This window comes from Molothrus aeneus, chromosome 29 (genome assembly GCF_037042795.1).
Source record: "Molothrus aeneus isolate 106 chromosome 29, BPBGC_Maene_1.0, whole genome shotgun sequence".
Lineage (NCBI taxonomy): Eukaryota > Metazoa > Chordata > Aves > Passeriformes > Icteridae > Molothrus > Molothrus aeneus.
The window spans coordinates 420641-437207 of record NC_089674.1 but is presented as its reverse complement, the minus strand read 5'-3'; the positions used below and the strand labels follow the sequence as shown (position 1 = coordinate 437207).

General features: G+C 50.7%; 1 protein-coding gene across 2 annotated transcripts; it reads left to right on the top strand.

Moving 5' to 3' along the window:
* The first annotated feature begins 148 nt into the window (after nucleotides 1-148).
* On the top strand, nucleotides 149-16020 carry GMCL1 (germ cell-less 1, spermatogenesis associated). Of its 2 annotated transcripts, XM_066567314.1 has the most exons (14): nucleotides 149-340; nucleotides 716-839; nucleotides 4032-4128; nucleotides 4838-4935; nucleotides 5418-5530; nucleotides 6007-6072; nucleotides 6238-6322; nucleotides 6497-6587; nucleotides 6796-6936; nucleotides 9360-9429; nucleotides 12532-12607; nucleotides 13282-13427; nucleotides 13562-13649; nucleotides 14719-16020. In XM_066567314.1, exons 1-14 carry the CDS (start codon nucleotides 165-167, stop codon nucleotides 14845-14847), a joined length of 1500 nt encoding a protein of 499 aa, XP_066423411.1. In that variant the 5' UTR covers nucleotides 149-164; the 3' UTR covers nucleotides 14848-16020. The 2 variants fall into 2 exon arrangements, with proteins under 2 accessions (XP_066423411.1, XP_066423412.1); XM_066567315.1 differs by lacking the exons at nucleotides 149-340; nucleotides 716-839 and adding an exon at nucleotides 3436-3544.
* Nucleotides 16021-16567: the final 547 nt, after the last annotated feature.

Below are 16567 nucleotides of genomic sequence, written 5' to 3'. Positions count from 1 at the left end.
CGCTCCGCTCGCGGCGCAGCAGAAGCGCCCGCCCGCGTCACCGCGGCCCGGCCGGGCCCGCCCGCGCAGGCGCGGAGCTGCGGGGCCGCGGAGCTGCGGCCGCCGCCGGCCGGGGCTGCTGAGGCGCCGCCGCCGCTCCGGCCCCATGAGGCGGTGGAGCGGCCATGGGCTCGCTGGGCAGCCGCGTGCTGCGGCGGAAGGCCGGGCTGCCGCGGGGCGAGGCGGCGGCCGCGGGCAAGGGCGGCAAGAGGAAGCGCGGCGGGGCCGAGGGAACCGGCGACAGCGACAGCGACGGCGAGGCCGAGCGGGAGGAGCGGCTGCTGCACCTCCGGGGCCGCAGGTCTGAGGGACGGGCGCTGGGGGAGCTGCGGGGCCGGGCTGAGAGGAGCTGGAGGGATGCGGGGCCGGGCTGAGGGGCCGGGGGATGCGGGGCCGGGCTGAGGGGCCGGGGGATGCGGGGCCGGGCCGGGTCGCAGCTCCCTGGGGACCCCGCAGGGCCCGGCCCGGCCTCCCCTCGCAGCCCGCCGGGGAGAGGTGTCGGGGTGAGGCCTCATGGGGCGCCCCGGGTCGGGGGAAGGCCACGGGGGACACGGCAGCCGGGCCGGGCTGGGCAGGACCGACCCGCCGAGCGCTGTGGAGCGACTGTTGCCGCTGTAACCGGAGAATCTTAGGGGTGTGTCTCACTGTTTGTGGTCTGTTGTTTTGTTTTTACTAGGAAAAAATTGAAAAGCACGTCAAAATATATTTATCAGACACTGTTTTTGAATGGGGAGAACAGTGATATCAAAATTTGTGCTCTGGGAGAGGAGTGGAACTTGCACAAGATTTATTTGTGTCAGGTAAGTGGCTCCTTTCTAACTCCCAGTAGGCACTGAGTTTTTAATAAAAGGATGTCTGAGAACTCTGAAGTATGACTGGTGATCTTTCTTTTTTTTTTTTTTTTCCCACTTTATATTTAGGACTTTAACTCTTTCTGTAGATGTTAACAGTTATGCAGCTCCTGTTAGCAGCAGGAGTTCCTCTTGGGAAGCAGAGCTGTAGGTTCATATTCCAAAAATTTTTTTGTTTCTCATACCGCTTAGTTATGTTGTTTAATTTATTTTATTCCTAATCTTGGTGCATTGTCTGTGAAAACAGTCCTGATAGTTGTCTTTGATGTCCTGAGAACATGTTCTTGTTTGCTGAACAAGTGGCTGAGAGACTCCTGTGATGTGAATGTTCTTGCAGGGCAAAGGAAGGATTCCAGAAGGAGTTTGTGGTGCCCCAGCTCAGTTTTATTGTCCTGCAGGGAAATTGCTGCTGCTGGGTGTCTGCAGGCATTAGGTGATTGTTAGAAATCACAAAGGGGTTCCTTGGAGCATCCCTGCTGCTGCAGGAGCAACGTTTTCTCAGGAGCTCTGAAAAGCAATAAACCCTAGTGCATAGCCCAGAAAGGATGCTGTTTCCACAAACATTTCCTGTTGGGCTCGTGTTGAGGTGCAGTCCTTTGTGTCTGTGTTGTGGGAGCTCAGAGCTGCTGGTGGCTTCCCTGTCTGTGCTGTGTCACAGGGAGGAGCCCTGGCTGTGCCCTCAAACACCAAATTCACTTGTGCCTGTGTCTTTCAGGGGTTCTGGCCTTGGCAGGGGTTGGTGTGGAGCCCTCAGGTGCTGTGCCTGGACAGGAGGGCACTCGTGACACTGTGGCACTGGGAGCTGCTCCTTCTCTGGTGCAACAAGTGACAGGAAGAGCCAATTCTGGGGTTTTTGTGGCTGTTGCTGTGTCAGTGCCCGAATTCCAGAGCAGCTTCAGCAAACACTTGCGTGGTCCCAGCAAGGGGAGTGTTCCTTTGCTTTCTTGTAGGAAAAAAGCCTTTTCTTTTTGGAGTGTGAGAACCTTTTAACAAACATGAACAGCAGGCAGGAGAGTCCTTTGTGTGAGGCAGAGTGGGAGCACTGAGGGGCTGTGGGGTGTGTGACAGGAGCAGAGATGACACTGAGGGGCTGTGGGGTGTGTGACAGGGGCAGTGACACTGAGGGGCTGTGGGGTGTGTGACAAGAGCAGAGATGGCACTGAGGGGCTGTGGGGTGTGTGACAGGGGCAGTGACACTGAGGGGCTGTGGGGTGTGTGACAGGAGCAGAGGTGGCACTGAGGGGCTGTGGGGTGTGTGACAGGAGCAGAGAGGGCACTGAGGGGCTGTGGGGTGTGTGACAGGAGCAGAGGTGGCACTGAGGGGCTGTGGGGTGTGTGACAGGAGCAGAGGTGGCACTGAGGGGCTGTGGGGTGTGTGACAGGAGCAGAGAGGGCACTGAGGGGCTGTGGGGTGTGTGACAGGGGCAGTGACACTGAGGGGCTGTGGGGTGTGTGACAGGGGCAGAGAGGGCACTGAGGGGCTGTGGGGTGTGTGACAGGAGCAGTGACACTGAGGGGCTGTGGGGTGTGTGACAGGGGCAGTGACACTGAGGGGCTGTGGGGTGTGTGACAGGAGCAGTGACACTGAGGGGCTGTGGGGTGTGTGACAGGAGCAGTGACACTGAGGGGCTGTGGGGTGTGTGACAGGAGCAGAGAGGGCACTGAGGGGCTGTGGGGTGTGTGACAAGAGCAGAGGTGGCACTGAGGGGATGGGGACAGGCAGCCTGGGTGGTGCAGGGTGGGCACAGCACTGCTGTGGCTGCTGTTTCCTGTCACTGTGGCTCTGCTGTTGCTGTGTCTCAAGTTGGTGAAGCTTTTCCTGAGGCCTTAGCAGGTGTTGGTGACTGAAATTGGGTGTGAAATCCCTTCTGTGGGTGCAGCTGTGTGGAGGGGTTTGAAAGTTGAGACCTTCTCTGTAGAGCCCTTGTAGGAGCAGTGTTTTTGGGACATGAGCTTTAGGGGCAGTTGACCATTCTCCTCAGGCAGGTTCTGTTCCAGACACACTCCTGCATTGCAGTTGTGTTACTGGAGGTAAAGTGGAGTTGGAGGTCAGGAATAACTCCATGTAAATGACTCTTAATGCCACTGTGTGCCCCCAGGCAGACTCAGCCTGGCTGTTTCTGCTCCCCTGCTCTCCCCAGGCACTCCCTCAGGTTCCAGGAAGGACAGTCAGGTGCTGGTCACAGCAGCTCTCAGAAATGGGGCATTTCTTTCTCATGATGCTGGTACAAAAACGATAAATCCTTATGAACCTGGGGAGGTGATCTCTGCGGCAAAGCTGAGGCAGCCTCATGAGGAGGACAGAGATACCTGAGTGAGGCCCTGGCTTGGATAGGAGCAGGTTGTGGGTTTCAGAGTTAGGGATGCACCAAGGGTACAGAAATACTGACCTGGTCAAATGAAATCAAAAGTGGGTTTGGTGTTATTTGCTGCCCTGTGCTGAAATGCTGAGGGAAGAGGTCAGGGAATGCGGTGCTGTACAAATAGACTTTATTTTTTTGATCTCTCAGGTAAACTTCATTGATAGCATCTCATAATGGGCACATCTGCTGCTGGGAAGGAAAATCAGGAACCCTAGTAGAGCATTATCTTTCCCTTCCTTTGGATGGAAACCTCAAATTCTAGTTTTATGTGCTTTTCACTTAATAATAAAGGTATATTGCCGTAAATGGTGTGTGTGTCTGTGTCCTTGGTATGAGGCTGCAGCCTTGTACAGTAATTTGTATGTCTTGCATGCCTTTTTTTTTTTTTTTCACCCCTAACTGGCATTCCCTAATGCCTGCAGGATTTGTTGTTTGCCAGTAACCTTAAGGACTTCGTTCTTGGACTAATTCTGTCCCCACTGGTGATGTGGTTTGTGGGAAAAAGAGCTTGTGTAGCTTTTCTGGCCTTTTCAAACTCTTTCCTTATTCTGGTTACACACACGTAGCCCAAACTTTCCTGTAGGCATTTTGAGTGTCAGAAACAGCAGCTACAGTCAGCCCCTCGAGTCTGTCAGAACCTTTTAGCTTGTGAAAGCTCCCTTAATATATTTTGTTCTGCATAAAGGTAAATATTAACCGTGTTTGGTGCTGCTTTTGGCAGTTCTAAGTGGGATGAAATCTCTTAGTTGAGTTCTTTTTTCTCTCTTCCTTCATACAGTCAGGCTACTTTTCCAGTATGTTCAGTGGCTCTTGGAAAGAATCCAGCATGAATGTCATAGAGCTGGAGATTCCTGATCAAAATATTGATGTAGAAGGTAAGTGGGAGCCTTTTATTTTAACAAAACCCTGAAGGGAGAGCTTAAGTTAAACCTGGTGATGTTCAGAGAAGGCTCATGAGGTTCAGCTTCTCTTTGTGCAGTTTTTTAACTCTCAGGGGTGCTGGAGAGTTTGTTTAAATCCTGGGAGCTCAGAGCTGTGGCCGTGTTCACAGGGGTCTGAGGATGAGGGAAGAGACGAGGATCTGACTCCATGTTCCAGAAGGCTGATTTATTATTTTATGATATATATTACATTAAAACTCTACTAAAAGAATAGAAGAAAGGATTTCATCAGAAACCTAGCTAAGAATGGAAAAAGAAAGAATGATAACAAAGGCCTGTGGCTTGGACTCTCTGTCCGAGCCAGCTGGGCTGTGATTGGCCATTAATTAGAAACAACCCCATGAGCCCAATCCCAGATGCACCTGTTGCATTCCACAGCAGCAGATAACCATTGGGTACATTCTGTTCCTGAGGCCTCTCAGCCTCTCGGGAGGAAGGATCCCAAGGGAAGGATTTTCCATGGAAGATGTGTGTGACAGTCACCCCGTGCTGTGTTTTCAGTCCGGTCAGTTGCCGTAGATAGAGAACCAGCACCGAGACACAGAGAATGCGTGCAGCGGGGGCTTTGGTTGAGTTCAGGGACTTTAGGGCTGTGTTTAAGGCTGTGTTTAGTGTCTGCGTGTGACTCGTGTTCCCTCTGCAGCCCTGCAGGTGGCCTTTGGCTCGCTCTACAGAGACGATGTGCTGATCAACCCCAGCCGCGTGGTGGCCCTGCTGGCAGCAGCCTGCATGCTGCAGCTGGTGAGTCAGAAACGCCTCGGTGCCCTGCTCTGTCTCCACCTGAAAAAGGAACACAGCAGTTCGGGGGATCCTCGCCCGCGTGGCCGTTTTCACCCAGAGGAATGAATCAGCTTTTTGGGCTGACTGGGGAAAAAGCCAAACGCAAAGCAGTGGGGGTTTATTGAAAAACGCTGTGACTAAGGTTGAGGTGTGAGATTAAGTGATTTGTGAGTGATACCTACAAGTAGATTAAATAGGTTTTGGAGCTCGCTTGCTATACCCTGAAGGCATTCAGTACCCTTTCCTTTCATGGGAAATACTCTTTAGGAACATATGAGTTTCTGAGGAATGATGGTTTAAATGGTTTGAACAGTGTAGCACCAGTCACTGTGGGACTTGGGGGATGGCTCAGGCATCAAAATCTGTGTGAACAGCACGGTGTGTGACATTTCCTGTTGGGAAGTGAACACTCAGAATGTCTGTGTGTTTTTTCCTCCCTGCAGGATGGCTTAATCCAGCAATGTGGTGAAACAATGAAGGAAACCATCACTGCCCAAACTGTGTGTGGTTATTACAATTCTGCAGGGACATATGGGCTGGACTCCGTGAAGAAAAAGTAAGAATTACTGTCTCCAAACTGCCTTGCCAATTAACAGTGAATTGCCAATTAACAGTGAATTTACACACAGTACTTACATAATGACCAGGTTAATTGCTTTAATATGTCTTTAGAATAGAATCTTAGAACATCAAAGTTGGAAGAGACCTTAAGATCATCCAGTCCAGCCACCCACCCAGCACTCCCACTGAAACCACTAAACCACATAATCCAGAGCCAGATTCACACCTCCAGGGTGGAGATGTGAATCTATTCCAATGCCTGACCACCCGAACAGGGAAAAAAAATCAAGTCCTAATCTGAATCGATTGAGTCTGTCCAGCTCCTTCTGCAGAACCCTTCTGCCTTCCACCAGATCCACAATCCCACCCAGCTTAGTGTTGTCTGCAAATTTACTGAGGGAGCAGCTCTTGCAGCAATGTTGACACAGAGAAGGAGCAAGCAGAGGTCCTAACTCCTTGCTTTCCTTGCAGGTGCCTTGAGTGGCTCTTGAACAATCTGATGACTCACCAGAGTGTTGGACTCTTCAAGGAGCTCAGGTACTGGGGCTGCACTTGCCTGGCAGGGATGAAGGACAGTCCCTGCCCAAGGCTGGAGCCCACTGCAGATCACTTTCTGGCCATTGCTGCTTGCCTGTTCCCTGCCTCCCCTTCTCCTTTTTATCTTTTGTGTCTCACTGACCTGTTACAATTGATTTTTTCCAGCATAAACCTCATGAAGCAGCTGATCAGCTCCTCCAACCTGTTTGTGCTGCAGGTGGAGATGGATGTGTACACTGCTCTCAAAAAGGTACTTGCCTGGGGCTCAGTGCAGTGCAACCTTTGTGGGGTTGACTGGAAGTATTTAATAGAATAGCAGAACTTTTATAGAAATGAGTGCACTGTGGAAGTGTCTCTTATTAACATGCAGATTTCTTACCTGAAACCTTCAGCTGACTCACTAGAATTTACTTGTTTTGCCCAGTGGATGTTCCTCCAGCTCGTGCCTTCTTGGAATGGGTCTTTCAAGCAGGTGCTGACTGAGGCTGATGCCTGGTTTGCTGAGCGCAGGAGAGGTAGGAGGAGCTGGCCAGCCCTTGGCTTGGGCTTTGAACACCAATAATTTCTCCATTTTAATGCCAAAAGCCATTCAATAACCATCATAAAATAAAAGACATTATTCCCCCTAATAACTCTCTCTAACCAATAAGTAAAACCTGCAGTACAAACAGGGTCTGGGAGGGATTTGGGGAGGCAAACCACGGTGTGGGTGCTGTGTTGCAGAGTTTGGGGGCGACGTTGCCTTCCTGGAGTCAGCGCAGGGCAGCGCCTTCGCGCCCGTGTTCGCTCACCTGAGGCTGCAGTACATCATCAGTGACCTGGCCTCGGCCAGGATCGTGGAGAGGGACGCCCTGCTGCCCTCAGGTGAGTGAGGGAGGGAGGGCTGGGCCAGCTGGGGCCTCGCCTCCACTCCTGCCTTCGGCTTCTTCAGCCCGGGAGAGACAGGGAGGGGCTGGGCATGTCCCAGAGGGACTGAGCTGGGGAGGGGTCTGGAGCACAGGGCAGCTGGGTGGCACTGTGGTGACAGGGAAAGGGGGTACAGGGCAGGGAAAAGGGGCACAGGGCAGCTGGGTGGCACTGTGGTGACAGGGAAAAGGGCACAGGGCAGCTGGGTGGCACTGTAGTGACAGGGAAAAGGGACACAGGGAAGCTGGGTGGCACTGTGGTGACAGGGAAAGGGGCACAGGGCAGGGAAAAGGGACACAGGGCAGCTGGGTGGCACTGTAGTGACAGGGAGAAGGGACACAGGGAAGCTGGGTGGCACTGTAGTGACAGGGAAAAGGGACACAGGGCAGGGAAAAGGGGCACAGGGCAGCTGGGTGGCACTGTGGTGACAGGGAAAGGGGGTACAGGGCAGGGAAAGGGGGCACAGGGCAGCTGGGTGGCACTGTGGTGACAGGGAAAAGGGCACAGGGCAGCTGGGTGGCACTGTAGTGACAGGGAAAAGGGACACAGGGAAGCTGGGTGGCACTGTGGTGACAGGGAGAAGGGACACAGGGAAGCTGGGTGGCACTGTAGTGACAGGGAAGAGGGACACAGGGCAGGGAAAAGGGGCACAGGGCAGCTGGGTGGCACTGTAGTGACAGGGAAGAGGGGACACAGGACATGTGGTGCAGGGAAGGGGACACAGGGTGGCACTGTGGTGACAGGGATAGGGGACAAAGGGCCTGTGATGTAAGGAAAGGGGACACAGGGCACGTGCTGCATGCAGGAGGATCTCTGTGCTGGGATCTCTGTGCTGGGAGGTGCTGGCACAGTTTGGTCCTTCCTGCCCCTGTAATCTGCCCATGCCAGGGTGCAGCTGTGTTGAGATCAGAACTTTGGCTCTTCATTTACAAGCAGGGTGAGATAAATCCTGGGCTGCACTTTGGAGCAGGCTGGTGGCTGCCAGCATTCAGAATTGGAGGGGATGCTTTGTACCCCAGGGGCTGCAGGCAGGGCCTGTGCTGGGTGCTTTGTGCTCTGCTGGAAGGTTATTCCACATGAAGTTGTTCTCAAGGAGGTCGAGAAGCAAGTCACACTCAGTAGTTTAAAGTAGTACTGTGATTATTTATTTATTTTTATACTCTGGTGTGTAGGTCCTGGGAGGGGAGAACTGAAATTCTGTGTCAGGAGTTCCCAGCAGTCTGATCTTTGTGCAGAAAAGGTGCAAGAGACAGGAGAACACAACGTGTCCGTGTGGGCACAGTGTTTGTTGTTCTGTTTTATTGGTGGCTTGTGAGCATTTCCTCAGCTGTGCTTTCCCTTTCCATAAATCAGCAGATGAGCTGCAGCTGAAATGTGAGGTAGGAAATGGATACCTGCAATACACAAATAGAGAAGATGCTCTCCCTCCTGGTATTTCTTCCTTCCCTTCTAGCACATCCATTCTCTGTTCCTTGCCTGTGCAGGTTTCCTTAATTGATTTTTTATTTTCAGTTGTACTTTGGTTGATGCCCAGTTTCTCCTATCACAGTCTGTACTTTCACTCTAGAGTCAGTGGGACAAAGGCTGGTTTGAAGTTTTCCATCCATGGCCTGGCCTCTCCTCCCTTCTGTCCCATTCACCAGCTTCCTGGGTTGGTTTTGCTCACGTTGGCTCTCCCTGTTCTCTCACCCAGCCCATTTCCCAGAGGTGGCTCTCATTTCTGACCTTGCCCCCTTGCCCCATTTGTTATCTTGACTAAGAACTTCTTACACCCTGTGATGTTGGGATCCCTTTTGTGTAACTGCCTGGCAAACCACTGAGTTTTGTTCTGTTTTATCTCTTGGTTGCAACATTAAATTTACACAGCCAATAAAATCTTTGTGTGTTCTCCAAGGAAGACATGATTTATGTTTATTCTTAGCAGGGTACAACTCGTGTTTGTTTTGCCATATTTGTGTTAAGTCACTGTTTTCTTTTATCCCTTGACTGTGTTTTCTTCTTCTTTAGCTTAGGTAGAGTTCCCCGGGGGTTCAGAGCACAGCATCTTCTCCCCAGAGCTTGTTAACAGCTCCTTGGCTGAGCAGAGCTGTGTGTGCTGAGAAAACATGTGGAGTTGCATCACTCGTGGCAGCAGTGGGCGTTGGGGAGATGAGCACAGTCTGGAGTGACTGCTCTTAGCTGTGGATGTTTGTCCCTGTGCTCGGGGCTGGGAGCTGGAGAGCGCAGGGAGTGACAGGGGTGGGGTGCATACACTTGTCCAGTTCATAAGTGTAACTTCATTATTTCTATCTGATTTCATTTCTCTGGCTATAATGTATATGACCATCCCATTCCCAGCTCCAAAGACAACACCAAGCTCTTTTTTTTTTTTTTAATTTTAGAATGGCTGTCCTCTGTTTACAAACAGCAGTGGTTTGCCATGCTCAGAGCAGAACAAGACAATGATATTGGGTAGGTATATTACAGGCTTTATTTCTCTCTTAAATTAGAAACCTTCCTGTCATAGAAATTCTGACATGAATTATTTTGGAGCTCACATTAAAAGGAGGGGGGAAGCATACTTCAGTGCTTTTGAGCCCTGTGGAGCTCTCTGTTCCCCTGGGCTGGCTGCTCTCCCCTCCCTCAGCCAGCAGAACTCTGGAAAACTGATCTGGTGGGACCAGAGGGAGATGCTGGGTGGGGGACACGAGTTCTGTACTTTCCTTCATGTGGGTTAATGCTTCTCAACAGCACTTCACCTGGAAATCTGTGCTGAGGCTGTGAAAGGGGGATTTCTGAGCCTTCCATTTTAAGGATGCTTTGGCCATCAAACTGTTCCTCTCCCTTCTGTTTGCTCTTGGCCGTGCTGCAGTGAGGCAGGTCCTGGATTTAGCACCAAAACGATGGCCAAATGTAGCTGGGGGAGTTGGTCCTGCCTTTGTCTCCTCTGCTGGCTCCTAGAGTGCTTTGAGGAGGAAAAAAGCCAAGGCAGGCAGCTGCAGAATGCCTGTTACCTCCCCAGACCCAGCAGGCTGGCTTGCTCCTTTGTCCTGTCACCCAGCAGGTGACACTGTGGGCAGGGACGGGTTGGGTTGTAACAGCAGCTTCAAAAAAGCCCCAGACTCTGCTCTGAGCAATAGCCAAGATCTTTAGAAAGTTGTTCTCTCAGGCAGCAGTGCTTTGGGAAGTGGTGGAGGTAAGGTGCAGAGTTGAGGCTGTCACATTCAGCTCCTGCAGGTGGATTTTGGGTGGCTGTGCCCTGTTTCTGATGCTGCTCTCTTGGGAAGGCTTTTGCAGCGCTGCTGTGGCTGTGGCTGAGAGCAGAGTCACCTCCTGGCTCGTGGGGAAGCAGGCTTCATGGGGAAGTGAGTCACCAGAGGCAGTATTTGCTAATTTTGGTGTGTTTTGGTACTTCAGTGCAGTGGGAGCATTGGAACTGTCAGCCACTACATACACATGCTTCTGGAAAAGGAGTTCCCACAGAGTGAGGATGATGGGGGTCATCCAGCTTGGAAAAGAGCAATTTCAAAATTCAGCTACAGCTGAGGATTTCAATGGCTCTCGGAATGGGCACAGTATTTTTCCACTTTTTTTTTTTTTTTGCTAGTTTAGTTTTCTCTTTTGCAGTATGGGTTGATTATTTCTTTTAAGACAGTGAAAAGCAAAGGTCTCAACCTCAGAAGGGCAGACATGCAGCTGTTCCTTTGTGTTAGTGCAAATGTTTTGGCCATTTGACCAACGTGTAGCTGCAGGAAAAGAATTCAGGTTTTATAAGCCCATGGTTTATCCAGCTCTGCTGCTCTTCCTCTCACACCTCCTGCCCGTGTCAGCATCAAACACATGTTTTCCCTCAGGGGTAAGGAGGCAGACTTAGGAATCAGAGCAAGACAAGGATCTGACTCCTCGGAGCTGAAGTAAGGCTCTATTTCCATATCCCACCTGGTGCAGGGCATAATTGCACCTGCTTCTTCCAGCACTGCCAGCATGGAAATGGCACTGCCTGGAAACTGTGATGTGCCTTTAGAGAGAGGAGAAGAAAGTGTTTCCCTTCTGCTTTGAGTTTGCATTTAAAAGGATTAAACACCTTATTCACTCTTCAGAATTGGAGAATTTTTTAGTGTTAGGAGTGGAGTTTGTGGCTTTGAACTGTAGCTGCTCAGGGTTTACTTGTGTTAAAGTGGATCACTTTTTTTTTAAATTAAACATGTGTTTTGTGGCAGAAGCCAGACAGATCTTTCAAGCCTGGGACTGGAATCACTTCTGCTCTTTGGCAGTGTGTAAGAAGGAAGCAGAATGGCTCCACTGTTCACTGTGTGGCAGCTGGTGGAAGTGGTTCAAGCTGAAGTTCTGCATTGTCTGAGGCTGCTCGAGGGATGGAGAGGGGAATGTTAATGTCAGTCTGAGCATTATGGACTAATGTTTGTGAAATTTGTCACTAATTAAACAGAAATAAATCCTTTATCACCATTACTGCATTTAGGTCAGCCACAGAACCAGTTCAGCTGGAAGATGTGGAAAAGCACACGGGAGGTTCCTGGGTGAATTTGTTGAAGTGTGATGAGTTGTATGCATAACCTGTTCTTGGAACACTTCACCTCCCAGGACTGGGTTTTACAGAGAGACCTGGGCTGAGCTTATAAAAGATTTAGCTGTGACTTCTGTGGAGTGAGCAAGGGGAGGAGAACAGAGGCTGCATCTCTTCTGCCTTGGAGGGCCCTGCTGGGTCTTGTGGCTTTGCAGTTGAGGCTGTGGGGATTGATGTCACTGGGATTAATAAAGTTCACTGCCAGCCCTCAGCCTGGTGTAACTTGGACGCTTTCTGGCAGTGGGTGTTGGGTTAATGCTGTCATGGTGAGTGGAGCAAAGTGAGTAACACAACTGTGGAAAATCAGGGCTGATCTCACTCGTGCTGGCTCTGCAAGGCTGTTCTACGTGCTGGACATGGGGGAGGTGTTGGGTGAGAGGAGCTGCTCTTGGTGTGGGATGACACAGCCAAGGGCTCTGCGTCTCAGGAGCTCTCATTTCTTGAGCACTGAGGGGAAGTGGGTTTTTTATGAGCACTGGGGGGAAGTGGTTTTTTTTAGTCAAGTTGCATAACCAGCCCCTTGAGAAACCTCTCCCAGTGTCTCGTGGCTGCTGCTTCATAGCACTGCTCTTGTGCACAGCCCTGCAGCTGTGCCCCAGCACTTGTCTCTGGTTGTGTCTGAGAAGTCAGCCTGCTGTGTTTAAAAAACACTTGGGTTTTCACAAGGCTGCGAGAATGTATTGCATTGCAAAAGCTATTATTTTATCTGGAGAAGTTTTTTTGTAGAAGTCCTGCCTAGCTGAGGTGTCACAGCCTGGTTTATATTGCAGTTTTGTAGTTTATGGGACAGTTTGGGATGGAAGAGGCTCTGAGAGCTCATCCAGTCATGCCTCTGCTCAAAGGGTCAGTTGTGAGTCCCTTCCACCTCAGGGTATTCCATCACTGTGTGGTCAGACAAGTTTATTCCAGTCTGTTCATCTTCCCCACATTAGGGTATCATACAAAGCTGTTGAAGTGTCCTTAAAGATGCTGGTTTGGGTTTTTTTCAGGCCTCAAGAAATCAATAAGGAGGAACTGGAAGGAAACAGCATGAGGTGTGGTCGCAAACTGGCCAAGGATGGTGATGTAAGTGTGGCACGTGGCAAACTGCAGGGCTGGCGTGGCTGAGACAAGTCAGGCATTTCCAAATCATCTAAATCCTCATTGGCAAACTGCATCAAAAGGTGTCATGGAGAAAGACACCATTTTTTTTCTCCCCAGAGAGATGGAAGTCATGTCTCAGCAAGGAGCAAGGAACTGGAGTTTCATTGTGCTCTTGTGCTGTGAGACTGGGAAAACTTAGGCCAGGCAGTTAAATAGAGCTCTGATCACTTATCAGCTGGAGAAGGAAGTTCTCTAGATAAAATGTGTAACATTCAGAGCTAGGGCCCCTTGGTGACTTTAGGTAACAGGTCTTGTGAAATGAACTGGGAGCATTGACTTTTCCCATTGAGGTCACGTAACCCAAGGTGTGCTCCGGGCATGGCTGTGGCTCACAGATCAGCCCCAGTGCTGGTATTTGATAGCCACTGCTGTGACGTGTGTCCTGCCTGTCTGGGAGGCAGCTGACCCTCAGCTGCTGTCACACACACCGTCCCCTGCCGTGCCCAGTTGTCCCCACCGAGTTCTGTGTCCCAGGAGGTGCTGGCAGGGGTCCCTGAGCGCCCCAGTGCAGCTCCGGGGTGGCCCCCCTGCTGCGTGTCACAGCCCGTCCTCAGGCTCTGTGTGTGTGTCCCTGTGTGTGTGTCCCTGTCCTGCAGTACTGCTGGCGCTGGACCGGCTTTAACTTCGGCCTGGACCTGCTGGTGACCTACACCAACCGCTACATCATCTTCAAGCGCAACACGCTGAACCAGCCGTGCAGCGGCTCCGTCAGCCTGCAGCCCCGCCGCAGCATCGCCTTCAGGTGCAGCCTGGCCCAGCTCCCTCGCTGCCGCCAGCCCTGCTGGTTCTGTCACAGCGCGTTCCCCACCCTGCCTCCTCCTTCAGGGAGCTGCTGAAACTGGGGAGGCTGAAGCGGCCTCGCTCTTGTGCCCCCAGGTTGCGCCTGGCCTCGTTCGACTGCAGCGGGAAGATGATTTGCAGCAGGACAACGGGCTATCAGATCCTCACCCTGGAGAAGGACCAGGTGTGTCTGTGGGCTTGAGTGCTGCAGTTCAAGGCATGAAAAAAATGCTGAGAGGTCACCGGTGCTTTTGAAGGGGAGTTGCTGTTCCTGTTGGCGTTGCTTATGTGGAATCTCAGGCATTCCTGTTAGAAGTAGTGGGTAATTAAGCTAATTTGTGAAGTGGATCTAGAGTAAGGTAATGTGGGTTTCATGAGTGTTGATAATATGAAATTAGTTCCCATATTAGTGAAATGAGCGCCTGTGGTGCTGCTGTCTGCTGCCAGTGTCATGTTCAGCTGCTCTTCAGCACTGCTGGCATCACCCTCTGCATAATCTGGCCATCAGACTGCTCATTTAGAGGCAAATTCAGAATGTGAAGACTCTCATAAACTGAGGAGTTAAAAGAATGTCTGCATGTTGTTTAAGGGTTGAATTTATTACTCTATTAAATAAATTGAAGAAAGCCCCAGAGAGGAATGGAGTTTTCTTAGAGCAAGTGCCCTTTTCCACCCATTGCAGGATTTAGTGATGCGTGTGTGGGACTTGTTAATCAAGTTTCTCAAATCCCAGCCAGCAGTGATACAAAGGTGATGAGAACACAGAAAACCTTTTCTTGTCAGTGCCGTCCTCACTGGAGGGTGAAGTTTCAGTTTTGAAGTTTCAGTTGTTTTGCATCCTCACGAGGTTGAAGTTTCAATTTTGCTTCCCTAAAACCCGTTCCTAGAGTAGAACCAAAAAAATTCCTGCCCACAAACTGAAGTTTGCTTTCTGTTGTGGAATACTTGGTTGGTGGAATCTCCCAAATCTGAAAACTGTCCCTTTCTCCCCAGCATGCTGGAGGGGAAGTTTGCTCCAGCATTTCCCTGTGGCTGTCCCCTGTGCTGCACAGGGATGGGAGCTCTGGGGTGGGAGCTGTGGGCAGGCTGAGAATGTGTCAGTCTTATAAACTTGAGGTGAAGGGGAGCTGTCTTGGCTCTGTGTTTATATTCTGATTTCAGTCCGTAGCCACGAAGCTGTGCAGAGTGGGTGCTGTGTCAGTATTGTGCTTTCTGCTCCCCCTCCCCACACAAATATCCTGTGTGTGCTCCAGGAGCAGATCGTGATGAACTTGGACAGCAGACTCCTGACCTTCCCCCTGTACATCTGCTGCAACTTCCTGTACACATCCCCAGAGAAGAGGGCAGACAGCGAGGCCCAGCTGGATCATCCGGAGCCCTGAGACCTCCCTGGGGCCTGGGGCAGCCCCTCTCCACCCTGGCTGCTGCTCCAGGCCTTACACTGTGGCAGCAGCCCTGGCCTTAGTGCTCTCCTATGCAGCTCTGACATTAGGTAGGCCAAAACCAGTCATCCTTTTTAATTTTTTAAAATTTCATTTCTGTTCTGCATCGTCAGGCAGGAGCCATTCCACGTTTGAGAAGCGTTGTCACACTTGGGCTTTTCTGGGTGAAAACTGAGCCAAATTGGAAATAGGGAATTTGTGTGGATGACAACTTAGGAAATTACCTGTTGGACTCTGAGCACACGTTGTAGGTTGTGTGGGTTTTGTTAGTGTTGGTTTTGGTTGTATTATTTGTTGGGTTTTTAAATAACTGATCTGTAAATACCAGATCCATATTTTGCTTTTTTTTCCTGGTCCTTTTCTCTTAGGGCCAAATATTCTCTGTAAATGTGGCATCTCAACTTTGGTTATTTAACTGCACAGCCTTTCCCACCTGGTGGGCTTAAGCCTTTTTTTGCAGCTCACACACACACATTTCATTCTTGGTGTTGTTCTAACACTGCAGCCAATAATTCTCTGTCTTTTAGCAGGTTAATTTACTAATAGGAATGTTCATAAATGAATTATCTTTTCCATGTACAGCAAATACTCCAATGTCCTCACCATTGCTTGAGTCCTGTCAGCAGCAGCAGCTCTCAGCTGGAGCCTGCTGAGTGCTGACTCTACTCACACAAACCAAATACCAGTTTTTACACATTTTCTGTGGCTTGTTTTAGCTGTTACCTTGGGAATACATCCCATGTTAGCTCAGGAACTTGTGACTTTCGAGTGCCTTTTGAGTTGTATGTGTAACACCAATTTCACATCAGTTCAGCAAGGTCACAGGATCCAAAGGCAGAGCTGGGAACAAGAGATTCCTCTCCACTTGGTGTGATGGATGAGTCGTGCCATGGTACACTCTGTTCAGTCTTTGTTGGGTTTTATGTTTGTCTCTTACAATTTTCAATTCTTAGAGCAGGATTTTTTGATTCAAACTGGGAATTTTTGCCTCGTTAGCCTATTTTTTTAATGTCAGAAAAATATAAAACCATTTGTACTTTATAACAAGGGTAAAAATATGCTGAGCGAGATAGAAGAACATGGCAACGTGTCAGTAAATGATTTCAAGTGGAATATTTGTCCATGTGTGTCCTTTCCTGCTGGGAATAGCTTTTTGTGCTGGATTCACCCTGTGGATTCAGCACCTCACTGTGATCTTGGGTTGTGTCACAGCTTTGGCAGCAGAGAGCAGAAGCATTTTCAGCTGCTCAGCCCCTGCAGCATGGAATTACTTATAGAATTAACTGTATTTAGATGCTTAACTCTGGTTTTAATTAGAAGTACACACTCCTTAGATTGATTCCGTGGAAAGCAGCAGGGGCAGCTGTCAATGGCAGAGGGAGCAGGTACCTCAAACCCAGGTGGGTTTGTGCAGCACAGCAAAGCCTGAGCTGGGCAGGGCTGTGCACCCCTGCCAGGGCCTGATCCTGCTCTGCCCTCTGAACGCCAGGGCTCCCCCCCAGCTGGGACCTCCCCAGTGTCACCAGGGTGTGGGATGTGGAGCAGGAACCTCATCTTGGTATTTACTGGCCAGGCAGCAGCCCCGTCCCTTGACCCCTGGCTGCCCTGGTGTCCCTGTGCCCTCCTGGCCGCGGGGCAGTGCCAGTGCCAGGGGCCAGCA